At 46.0% G+C, this 12,500-nt stretch overlaps 1 protein-coding gene across 7 annotated transcripts in view; it reads left to right on the top strand.

Annotated features, from left to right (window-relative positions):
* The window catches only part of LOC121688371 (myosin heavy chain, striated muscle-like), a 114,945-nt gene that overhangs the window by 88,533 nt on the left and 13,912 nt on the right, over nt 1-12,500 (top strand). For all 7 annotated transcript variants that reach the window (XM_042067894.1, XM_042067897.1, XM_042067895.1 and 4 more), the window contains one exon: nt 4,346-4,504. In XM_042067894.1, coding sequence (XP_041923828.1) covers nt 4,346-4,504 — 159 coding nt within the window. The remainder of the gene's footprint in view (nt 1-4,345; nt 4,505-12,500) is intronic.

Genomic DNA, 12,500 nt, shown 5'->3' with positions numbered 1-12,500 from the left:
TCATGCCCTCCCCCCTTATAGAGATGACAGTTGTAAAGCATGGAAGTGCTCAGCCTACCTTACCTAATGCTCTGCACAAGACACACACACACACACACACACACACACACACACACACACACACACACACACACACACACACACACACACACACACAGACACACACACTATCTGCTTAAGAGTAAGTGTGTGAAAGTGTATTCACATCGCCTCTTTGCCTTAAGACCCATTAGCATGTGGTCACACAACGTACACCTACACACACACACATACACCTGACACACACACCTGACACACACACACACGCTGTGGCCCATGTTTATTTCTTGTGTGCGTGGCCCTGTCAGCAGCCATGGCGGTGCCTGGCAGGAGGGGAGGTGAGGTGAGGTGTGGAGGCTGCTGGGTCTGACAATTATGAGAGAATGTCGTGTGGCGAAGCATGGATGTGGATTATCCCCCTCTAATGGAGAAGGGCCTGCTACGGAAAGGTGCTTTGGAGTCTTAATTCCAACGTGTAATATTTCATAATGTTCTACATGTGCAAATCAGATCGGATGACTGTCGTCAGGTTGGGTTCCCAAAAAAAAAAAAAAAACTTAGGAAAGGAGCAATCATCTAGGTCTCGCTACCTCCTTTTTGGAAATCATTTAAATTCTCCTCAACTTTTTGTTTTATTATTTTTTTCTTCTCTCATTCTCTCTCTCTCTTTGTCTCTCTCTCTCCCCTGTAAAGTTGGAGTGTTGAATAATTCAGACTTCTCTTCTCTCTCTTTCTTCTTTCCTTTGTGGCATAACGTATTTCAGTGTGCTGTGCTTCAGCGATAGCAGCAAAGCCGAGAGAGGGAGCGAGAGAAAGAGAGAGGGAGGGATAGAGAGAGAGAGAGAAGAGAGAAGAAGAGAGAGAAGAGGGAGAAGGGAGAGAGAGAGAGAGAGAAAGAAAGAGAGAGAGAGAGCACTAAGCCCAGGTGAGCTTAGAGAGGGTTGATGGGAGTGATGGGATCATTTTCATGTGCTGTTTGTTCAGAGCAGCGCGGCTAATTACTAGCAGCCACCCCGCCATCGCGTCATATCGACCACCCAGCTCCCTAATAAAGCTCACGCTATCTGCTCCAGGAGGACTGAGGGTTGTGTGTGTGTGTGTGCGCCTGTCTGAGTCTGTGTGTGTGTGTGTGTGTGTGTGTGTGTGTGTGTGTGTGTGTGAGTGAGAGAGAGAGATGGCAGGCTTTGAGAAGCAGCAGAGTGAGCGAAAGAGAAAGGCAGCAGTGAGGTAGGAGGGCGAGCAACCGGGCAAGACAGAAACAAAGAGACAGAGAATAGGTGAATACAAGAGAGTGTGTGTGTTTGTGTGTGGGTGTGTGTGTGTGTGCGTGTGTGTGTGCGTGTGCGTGTGCCTGTGTGTATGTGTGTGTGTGCGTGTGTGTGTGTGTGTGTGCGTGTGTGTGTGCGTGTGTGTGTGTGTGTGTGCGTGTGTGTGTGCGTGTGTGTGTGACAGAAAGAGAGAGAGAGAGAGAGAGAAAGGAGGGAGAGATAGATAAAGAGAAGAGCCTACTCAACACCTCTGCAATAGAAAACGTCAGATGCAAAGCCCACCAATAAGAGATAGGTTGAAGTGGCCATGTCAGCATCAAATTCACAACAGAAAAGCGTAATGACCACTCTGGATCTCCACACCCTCTCTGTTCCATATATTTTCCTCACTTTCATTTAAATACAATTCTCTAATCTCTACAAAACAACTATCTAAATAAATAAACACTGGGTTCTCTAGTTGTCCAATCAGATCGCTTAGCCGGTGACACGCGGCGGCTCCCGGCAGCTTTTCGGGCGGACAGGAATAAATCCATATTACAAATTGCTTCAGTGAGACCTGGATGAGCATCTGCGTGTTTTATTTATTTATTTTTTCCAATATTGAACCACCTCCCTCTCCCCTCCCCTGACCTCAGTGGGGGAAGGACACTGATCCCTGTCCGATCGATGAGGCCGCCGCTCGGCTCGGCTCCTCTCCGCTCTCCTCCCTCCCTCTGTACGGCTCTATGAAGCCATTACATGCCCAAGGCCTTAAGTGGCGCGCCGGGGGCTCCGTAGCTTTGGCTGTCCCAGGCCAAGGAGGAAGGCCACAGTGGGCCACCGCGTGGCGTTCACGTTACCTGAGCGAGCCGAGTGACTGTAAAGGGGGTTTTTTTTTTCCCTTTTTTTCCTTTTTTTCCTTTTTTTCTTTTTTTGGTGGTCTGCTGAATGGAAATCATTTAATGGAAGTGCGGCTTTATGAGGGGGGCCCCCTGCGCTGGCCTGCTGGCCGCTGCCCGGCTGACGTGTCAATCCATCACCTAGAGCGGCGGCTCATTGCATGTAATGGCGTAATTGGGCGAACATGTCTGTTTTATTCTGAAAGTGCCCTTTTTTCTCCCGCTTTCTCCCTGCCCAGCCCCCCGACCTTAAATGATGTACAGCGGCGGGGGATTGGCTGGGGGGGACGGTGTGGGGGTGGGCAGTTTCTCTCTGCTCATCTCCACTCTCTGATCCTATGATGGCATCATTATTTTTGAAAAGCGCCAACCGGCATCAAATTAGCGCGCCAGCGTTTTAATGATGCGCCCCATCTACCAAAAACGCCAGACACATTCCCTGGCCATTGATCTTCATTTGCGCTGATTGGTCCCACTCTTTTTTACACTGAGGAAATCAAAAATAAAGATCCTTTGGAAAGACACTGCAGTGCAGAGGAAAGGGAGATGTGGCCTACGATTGTTGTACGTGTATGTGTGTGTTGTTGTGTCTACAAATATGCTTATGTGTGTGTGTGTGTGTGTGTGTGTATTGGTGTATTACAAGTGCGATTTTATGTGCGTGTGTGTATGTGTGTGTGTGTGGTGTGTGTGTGTGTGTGTGTGTGTGTGTGTGTGTGTGTGTGTGTGTGTGTGAGAGTATTTCCTGTCCTCCAGACCTCTATTAGTGAACCCTGTGCCACTGGTCTGCATGGCATCATAAAACCCATCTGCCGGGTGTGAATGGCCCCAAACAGTGCCATTACCCATGCAGCCATTATGCTCAAGCTCTTACCGAAGCCGCCACCGGGGGAAATCAGTGACAGTCAAGTGCCGACTGCGTTCACAAGGAAGTATTAGCGCTAATTTTGCTAATTTGACTCATTTAACTCCATAAAATGTGCCTGGCCCAGATATTGCTACGTCTGCGTTTTCCTCTCATAGCTGGTGTGCAGCGGGCGCCACATCGCTTGTGAATCAGTTTTAATCGGTAAACAACAGAGCTAGCGCGATCATTAGCAAATCATGATCATGATGATGATGATGATGATTGTGGTGTTAGCGCATCTATTAAGCTAATGGCAAGTCGATGCGTCGCTAATATCGCTGACGGTAAATGTAGCATCAATCCGCAGGCCATGTTAAAGATGGGAGCCTGTCTGTTCTACACCGCTGGTCTTCACACGAGTGAGCGAGCGAGCGAGCGGACGGATAGAGATATTTCACACTGGCCTGTCTTTTGACATCTTTAATTAGCAGCACCACATTAAAGGTAGCCATCAGCAGGCCGGCTGAATGATCCCTCACATCCGCATGGGTGAGTCCCTCGCTTCCTCCGTTGGTGGCCCTGCCTTTGAAAAAAGGTGTGTGGGGGGGGGGGGGGGGGGGTGGAGAGATGTAGAAAGGAGGGGAGAAAAGGGAGTGATTTTGTGAGCAGGGAGAGAGATAGATGTAAAGCAGTAGGAATGACTGACAATGAAAGAGAGAGAGAGAGAGAGACGAGACGAGAGGATGAGAGGACTAGAGAATAAAAGGGCAAAAAAAAAGAAAGGGAAGTTGGAAGGAGAGGAACCTGTTCAATTACAGAGAGCAGGTAGGAACAATGTTCATACCGTGTGTGTGTGTGTGTGTGTGCGTGTGTGTGTGTGTGTGTGTGTGTGTGTTTTGTATCTGGAACTGTAATGTTTTAGTCATGTTTCCATCTTTTTTTATTCACTTCCCAAGTCTCTCAGGACATCAGCGAGGTGTTTCTCCTCCTCTGGCCTACCTTTGGGACCTTTAATTTACTCTTACCACAGACACACACACACACACACACACACACACACACACACACACACACACACACACACACACACACACACACACACACACACACCAATATCACTTCAACACTCTGTTATTAGCTGTTAATATTAGGCTGGGTCTCCCAAGCTGCAGAGATTTATTTAATTGCTCTGATGAACACCAAAGCTTTTTTTTTCATCTTCTTTTTGATTTCCATTTTAAGGCCACCAACCCAGGGAGAGATACAAGACATTACTCAAGTTGTCTGTGTGTGTGTGTGTGTGTGTGTAGCTGCAACAGCATGCAGGGCAGGTGTGTTCCCTGCGGCTGGAGCTTCAGCGGGAGCGAGAGGACCATCAACAGGAGCTGGCCCAGCTCAAAGCCTCCGTCACACACCTGACCGCACAGGTGGAGACCCTCAGGGTCCAGAGGGACGAGCACGCCAACGCGGTGAGGGGACACACTGACACCATACACACCTTATTCTGTATGTACAGGAAATATTTTGTTGTGTGTGTGTGTGTGTGTGTGTGCGCGTGTGTGTGTGTGTGTGTGTGTGTGTGTGTGTGCGCGTGTGTGCGCATGTTTGTGTGCATGTCATTGGATGACTGCCTCTTTCTGTCTGTACATGTAATGTGTGTATGAGAAAATGTGGTGCACTTGAATGATTGTTTAACAGTGTTTGAATCTTGCTCGCTCTCTCATTTGAATTAATTTGAAGAAGTCTGCATTGTCGTACTGTAAATGTTACAGCAACATTACTTTCAAAGCCACATTTTCAAAGGTAGAAAATGGACAATGGTGTCGGAACAGATCTGAAAATAATAAAATTCAAATGTAAATGTACCAAATAATACAATGCAATGCAATCTCTCTCTCTTTCTCACTCTAAGTCGCTCATTCTTCCTCTCTCATCATTTGTACACATAAACTGTTACTCTTCACACACAGACACACACACAGACACACACACACACACACACACACACTAGTACCCAACACTGGCTGGTACCACCCATCTGCTGAGTCCCAGTCGTTAGCGCCCAATGCCACCCTCCAGATGAGCTCCATTAGGCCCTGGAGCAGCTCTCTTATTACCCATGACCAACACTCAGTATGTCAGCCATTTCAAATTCACTTTGGCCCCTGGCACCATGGCAATATAGGTTAGGCGCATCCAAAGAATATGCTTGGTGTAATGTGGTACGCGTGTGTGTGTGTGTGTGTGTGCGTGTGTGTGTGCGTGTGCGCGTGTGCGCGCGCGCGTTTGTGCATAGCAAATAGCCAGAGAGGTTGTGAGTTGATTGGTGTTAGTGAACTAATCAGAAGCACGGAGACATCTCTGGAACTCCGCAAACTTCACTTCTTCATCTTCTCAGTTCCGCCTCCCTCTACACCCACCCTCCCTGTGTCTGTCTCTCCCTCTCTCTCTCTCTCTCTCTCTCTCCCTCTCTCTCTCTCGCTCCCTGTCTCTCTTTTCTGCTCTCTGCATGGGACCAGTGCAAATCAAACAACCGTGCTCCCAATAAACATGCGGCCACGCAGCCATCTTCAAAAAGGCGCGGCAGAAAATGATTGCATGTTTGGGTATCTTGCAGAGTGTGCAAATACCTGACAATAATCATTAATGTGTTTATTTATGTTCCCCCAGCAGGACCATTTCATGTCGTTTGGTTGCTGCCAGTTTTAATGGCGTGCTGCAGCGCTTTAGCCATTTGCGTAAAGCTTGTTAGCGTGCTTGTATAGTAATTCTGAACCTCCATCCACACTGGCCCAGTAGGCTTAAACAGAGAGAAACAAAATACATAATACTGTTTGGAATACTGTACAAAAATGGACTACTGAGTACAGACAATGAGTTAGAATCTTTTTTTCTAAAATGTCTTCATCCTCAGGTAGGCATTCAAGATGCCGCCTTTCTATCTATTGTATTATATTATTTAATTCGCTCAGAGTTGAAAGAGGCTAGGCGCAGCTGTAATTACGTCTACTATTAAATGGCCTCTAAGTACCCTGCTGGGGGGGGGCGAAGGTCATGGTTGGCACGCGCGCAGGCGTAAGCGCTTAGTGTTTGTTTCCAGGTTTAATGGACGCCCGTGTCATCTGAGCTCAGGGAACAGCTGTGTAAATGGATGCACAAAATGGCGGCCTTTTGTTCCACCAGGAATGTTTGTTCCCTTTTTTCCCTCTCTCTATGGGGCATTAGGTTCTTATCCGCGTCTGTGGAGCACAAGATTCCCCAGCCAACCTGCCGGTGGGATATAATGGGGAGAGGAATGGTCAAGCTTGATGAATCCAAAGGAAATTGGCTTTGAAATGGCCTCGCCTGCGCAGGTCAAAGCCATTACTTGATGTATCTTTTAAGTGGATTTTGAGTGAGGTTAAATTATTTTAGAATTGCCAAAGTGCAATGGACATTCTGCCATGCATGCCTTTGTGGCGCTTGGAGAGAAATGATGACCGTTTGTCAGTAATTGTAGGAGTGATATTTTAATTAGATCATTTTTTTTTATTTCTCAGTGACCCACTGTGCATGGGTATATATGTGCTTCTTTGTAATGCAAGTGTATTAGGCCTATCTCCATACAACCACATTTTCCTACCCCCCAGTCAGAGTAATGAATACCTCAACATGAAAACACACACACACACACACACACACACACACACACACACACACACACACACACACACACACACACACACACACACACAAGAAGGGTCTAGGGTGTCTGTAATTGTGAACCATTCCTTCCTTTGAAGCCACTACATAGCAAACCACACTACCATGTTCTTTGTACATATTTCAGCTCAAGCATATGCCTCCATGTTGTGCTAAAGATAGCTTCCTCCAACTGTGTACACAGGTATTCAAAATACAGTGATTTTAAATGATGCATATGACATGATGATACATACAGCAGCCTTCACATTTACTGGCACCCCTGTAAAGACTATACATAATTGAGGTATAAAAAAAAAACATCTTTTGATGATTTTTACTTGAAGGGAAGCACATTCATCCTGTGTTTTTGTTAAATATATATACTTCTTTATGAGGGTTTTTTTTTTTTCAGAGAATGATTTTCCTCATTGTTTTCAAAAAATGCCGAAAGATGTGAGGGGTTTGTAAAGGTAGGGCTTAGCACTGACCATAGAAACAGCCAACATTCCTCCAACTTTCCCCTTTTTGTCACTGGTCACACAATCACAGCTCACCTTCCAAATTTGCCTCCTCTTCACAACACTTTTCCCAACCTTCACTCAAAAGCGCTCAAAAGAGTTGTATGCAACTTTTGACAAAATTCCTGCCTTTTGTCATTGAAAGCTTTGCCTTTCTGCCCATGAGAAGACAGCTAGCTGCTCAAGTGCTATTGTGAGATTTATTTAACATTGGTGGCCCCTTCTATTTAGCAGTGCCCACAACACAACTGTTAGGAGCTCGATTCAACAATGCCTAGCATTGAATCACATCAATATTGATCATTTTTCTGAAGAGGTATGATTCAGTAACACCAAGCACTGTTTGATAAAAAAAAAAAAAGAGAAATATTTTGTTCTTTGTTCTTGAAAGCAACCCATGGCAACATGGGGAGTATCGTGGAGTAGGCCTTCCTATGTCGTATCTTTCCTTTTCATGTCTTAAAGGCCAAATGAATTAATAGAGCCATTGTGTTTAGCTGGGGTGACGTAGCCAGGGTTTGGCTGTGTGTACAACACACACACACACACACACACACACACACACACACACATACATGCGTGTCCCTGCAATCACAAATCACCTTTTTACGGTGCTCCGTATACTATCTGCTCTTGATTGAAAACGCTCATCTGTGCTGATTGAAAAAGCCCACACACATATCAAAATTACACAGAGCCGTCTCAGCTGGCGTGATTGGCCGCTCGGACGCTCGAGGATGACAGCTTGCTCTGAAGGGCAAGTGCTGCGTCGTGTTTACTGTTTGGCCCTTAATTACTTGTTGAGCTGCGGCCCTCTAAAACATCCCTCATTACCTGTCCGCCTCGTGGCCGCCATTAATCATTGAAGAGTAGTTATTAAAGCATTAGAGGGTTCATTTTATTTGCCAGGAAATTACAGCCGGTACTGGCACAATTAAAGTATCCATTAGTAGTATTATTAAGGGGAAGGGGGTGCTCTGGTTTAATATGTAATTATGTCACCACCATTAAGGCCACCAACAAAATCGTCAGAAGAGGAATTAGTTCCACTCTTTTTTTTACCTTCCTGTCCTCTTGTCAAAGGAAGATGTTTTATTTAGCAGCTCTTAGTGATAAATATACATATTTAAATGATGTTCCTCTCGTCAAGGCTTTTAATTAGTGGAAATAATCAAAGATTAATACTAGCGTGTTTAACAATATATGTGTGTCTTACTTCATTTGATGGAGATGGGCTAACTTGAGAGAATATGAAATGAAGTGTGCATGTGCAATTTTAATGCTTCAAGGTGCTTGCCTGTGACCTGTTTTAAGTCATTCATAGACTGAAGTTTGGCTTGGGGATAATTGCATTTGTGTCTTGTACACCCAAACAAAATAGATATATTTATAGTTATCATAATGTCACATTGTTTCCTAACCTATCAGAACAGGTCATTGGCCAACTGTATTCAGTTTCAGTTTATGGCTGGGCCCCACAAGTCTCTTTTCCTTATAATGTTCCTATGACCAGACACGCTCTGCTGCTCCCAATTTTCTCGTCTAGACCCTCCAATTACATCTAAAAATGATTTTCTTTTTCAACTCCTCGCTATATACACTGTCTCTATTCCATCCTGCTTGGCTTTCCACCTTCCTTCTTATTTCACTGTCACTTGCTCTCGCTCGTGCCACGCTGTATTTGTGGATTATAATAATGCGCCCACCAGCACCTCTGCTGAGGCCTGTGGGATAGGACAGGCTTCTGGAGTCCTCCCATCTCCCTGCGTTCTGCGTTCTGTGTTCAGATCCCTGCCGTTAATCCGTGGTCGGCTGCCTCCCACAGTTGACATTTCCTACAAGAAGCCCGTCTTTATTTCAGCCTTGCCATGGTTGTCTATAATATCATCCTCCATTCATCTCATTCTTCATTGTAATCCTCGGAGATGTAGAATAGTCCGCCCCACCGTCGCCTCTGCCTCTGACACCACCACCACCACCTCCCCGGGTTCTCCTCAGAGGCTTGCGGAAATTGACACAAATCGCTTTTGGTGACACCCGTGCAGCATGGGGGAAAAGCCAGGTCTCGAGTTTACACGACAGCTCGCAGGGAGCATTGTAGGCTCAGCCTCGACAATGCGGCAGAAGATTTGCCATCCGTCAGGACGCCATTGATGAGAGAGTCAGAGAGATGCCAAGCCAGAGAGACAGACAGATGGAGAGAGAGAGAGAGAGAGAGAGAGAGGAGGATAGAGTTAAGCGCCATCTCTTTTCTTCAACTTTGCAAAGCCGTGCCTCACCGCCACTGTGAGTGGATCCAACCCCTCTGGCGTGATGGCTTTGGGTGCAGCAGGACCATATTATTGGTTTGGATTGAATTCTATTTTTTCCTTCCTGCGAAACGCAACGGAGAGTTTATCTCCTTTGGCAAGTCTGACTTTAAATTTACATTTGAGTGCATAAGGAAAGCTAATTAGACACACACCCTCATCTCCGAGCAGTCCCCAGTGTCTGCAGACGTGTGCTTTTCTTGCACGCGGAGCAGTTGATTTTTTATTTATTTTTTCTCTTACCTGTCAGGCCGTGGTTTAAATAGTGCTGTGGTATTCCGTGTGGACACGGTCTTAGTCTCCTGCTCAGAGATGCATCCAAACCATTCAGATGCTCCACAGGGATGTATATCATTCACTAACAGCCACAAGTGGAGCTGGAAGTGATGCTTATTTGAATACATTTTATCTGCCCATTGATTCGGCTTCCAGCTCAAAAGTCTAGCCAGCTCTCCAGCTTGGAAAATAAATAACTAAATAAATAATAAAAGCACATAAAACAGAATGATCTGACAATCGATATGTCCCACCTTGAACATGAGATGTTGCCGAAATCTAATTAGAATATTTCTCTTGTTGTTGTTGTTGTTACTTTGTTTTTTTTAATGGCATGCTAGATATGCCCCCATAGGGAGGTATGCACACACGCTCAGGTGAGGAGGGAATATTGTTGACACGTGTTTGTGTGTGTGTGTGTGTGAGAGAGAGAGAGAGAGAGAGAGAGAGAGAGAGAGAGAGAGAGAGAGAGAGAGCAGGAAAAAATGTCTCTTAACACGACAGCAGCATTCCCCCGTGCTCCCGTCGCCACTGGAGTCGAGCGGGTCTTTGTAAAGTGGCGTTCAGCACCCTCCATGTGCCAATATAATTGAAACATTGTAACGAGTTACCCGACTTCTCACCTCTCATCCCCCCCCTTCTCTCTCTCTCTCTCTCTCTCTCTCTCTCTCTCTCTCTCTCTCTCTCTCTCTGTCTCTGTGGTTCTCTCTTGTACCAGGCATGATCTCCCTCATCATAATTACCCCTCTTTAATCTCCCCCTCTGCAGGGTTTCACTCCAGCTCACCGTGTGGCTTTGCTTTGCACACTGGCAAGATATTGAAGGCCAGATATTGCCTTTAGTTATTAGCCAGCAAGGCATTTTGAGAAGGTTGTGTGTGGGTGTGTGTGTGTGTGTGTGTGTGTGTGTGTGTGGGCGTGTAGGAGATGAGGGTGGCGGGGTAGTAATTTTGTTGCGGCCTTATGCAGTAGAATGAGCTGTCAAGCATTATAGCAGGTGACAGGGTGACGTCCTCGTCAACAGACACAGCAGTGGCATAGGCTTGGTGGTGGTGGTGGTGGTGGAGTGTGTGTGTGTGTGTGTGTGTGTGTGTGAGGGGTGGGGCGGGCGGTTGGGGGCAGACAATCAGAGAGGATTACCAGTGGCAGGCTTTTATTAAATATCTTTCCTTTTCACCATGCACGCTACCTGATGATGCTGTTTGTGTGTGCGTGCGTGTGTGTGTGTGTTCTTCCATTTCTATGTGCTTGTGGGTAGGTATATGGATTTGCGGGCTTTTGTACGAGTGTGGAGTGAGTGAGTGAGTGAGTGAGTGAGTGTGTGTGTTCTTCCATTGTATGTGTTTGTGGGTGTGTGTGTGTATGGATTTGTGGGGTGTTGTACGATGTGGAGTGATTGTGTTTGTGTGTGTGTGTGTGTGTGACGTGCATGTGCCTGCACCTGCACCTGTCATCTGTTTGTTGTGTGTTAAAGGGATTTATGTTATTCATGGAGCAGATGGATCTAGCAGCACATCTGCCCTCACGTGACTCAATTTATTTACCTGACGGTGGCCGCCTTCAAAAGCATACACAATCCAGACCCTTAAAGCCATTGTCTTCTCCAGACAAGGAATATTAATGAAGGTTTTATCTCAGGTACTTAATTGTATCTGTGAAAGAATATTTGCATTCAGCGAAATGTATTATTTAAATGATCCATAAATATCTTTTTGGCATCTTTTATCTGTTTCAGCTGTCATGCTCTGGGAGAAAATCTACTTTTATATTTCATATCCATGTTATACATAATAATGGTCTTGGGTTAAGCCAATAAATAGATTAAGTAGAGGGTACCTTGCCCATAGCCATCTTCCTTCTGCACTCTGAAGTTGTGGAGTGTGCATAAACGGATCATATTGAAGTCCCCTTTCCCTGCACTTAAAGCGATATGAGCCCCCAGACCATAAGATGCTGGCCCTGTTTTGTTGTTGTTTCTCTCGTTGTTTGCTTGCCGTCTTTTTGTTTGTATGTAGCTCTTTCCTTCCCCACGTGCTCCTGTCCCTACACACTTCCCTAAAAAGAGGAAACAATCTAAATGTTAAGCAGCCCCCCACCACACACACACACACACACACACACACACACACACACACACACACACAATCCCCACCCTGTCATTTGTTTGTATTCCAGCCCATTCTATGGAAACCGACAAAAACAAACCACTGTTTTTTGAGCCTCCATTGTTCGACCCCTCAACACACACCAAAAAAAAAAGAGAAATGCAGTTAGTGTACTACAGTCGGGGCCTTAATCACGACACACTCCGCTTTCAGCATATTTACGTCCCCCTATCGGAGCCAGATTGGAGAGAAATGTTAATTTTAGATGAGTCCTTCCTGGCTTGGTAATTATTGTCATTAAGGACGCCTCAAAGCCCTCGTCTAAGCCCGAGTGAGAGAGACAGAGAGAAGAGGGAGAGAGTGCTGAGTGAAATGTGGGTTGACATGTTCTATAATTAATGGCGAATTAATGCATTACTTTATGGGCAGCGGTAGGGGAAAGGGTTTTTTAACAGCTGAGAAAAGGAAGAAAGACAGAGAGAGGAGGTGGTGGGGGGGGCGTAGTTGGAGCGATGGCTATCGCTACATGTCCGCAGGCGCTAATGGCTAGCCTCGGCGGCCCTGCAGAGACGGC

The sequence above is a fragment of the Alosa sapidissima genome, chromosome 17 (genome assembly GCF_018492685.1).
Source record: "Alosa sapidissima isolate fAloSap1 chromosome 17, fAloSap1.pri, whole genome shotgun sequence".
NCBI classification, from domain to species: domain Eukaryota; kingdom Metazoa; phylum Chordata; class Actinopteri; order Clupeiformes; family Clupeidae; genus Alosa; species Alosa sapidissima.
The sequence above is the reverse complement of the archived record's forward strand: the minus strand, read 5'-3'. Positions and strand labels throughout refer to the sequence as shown.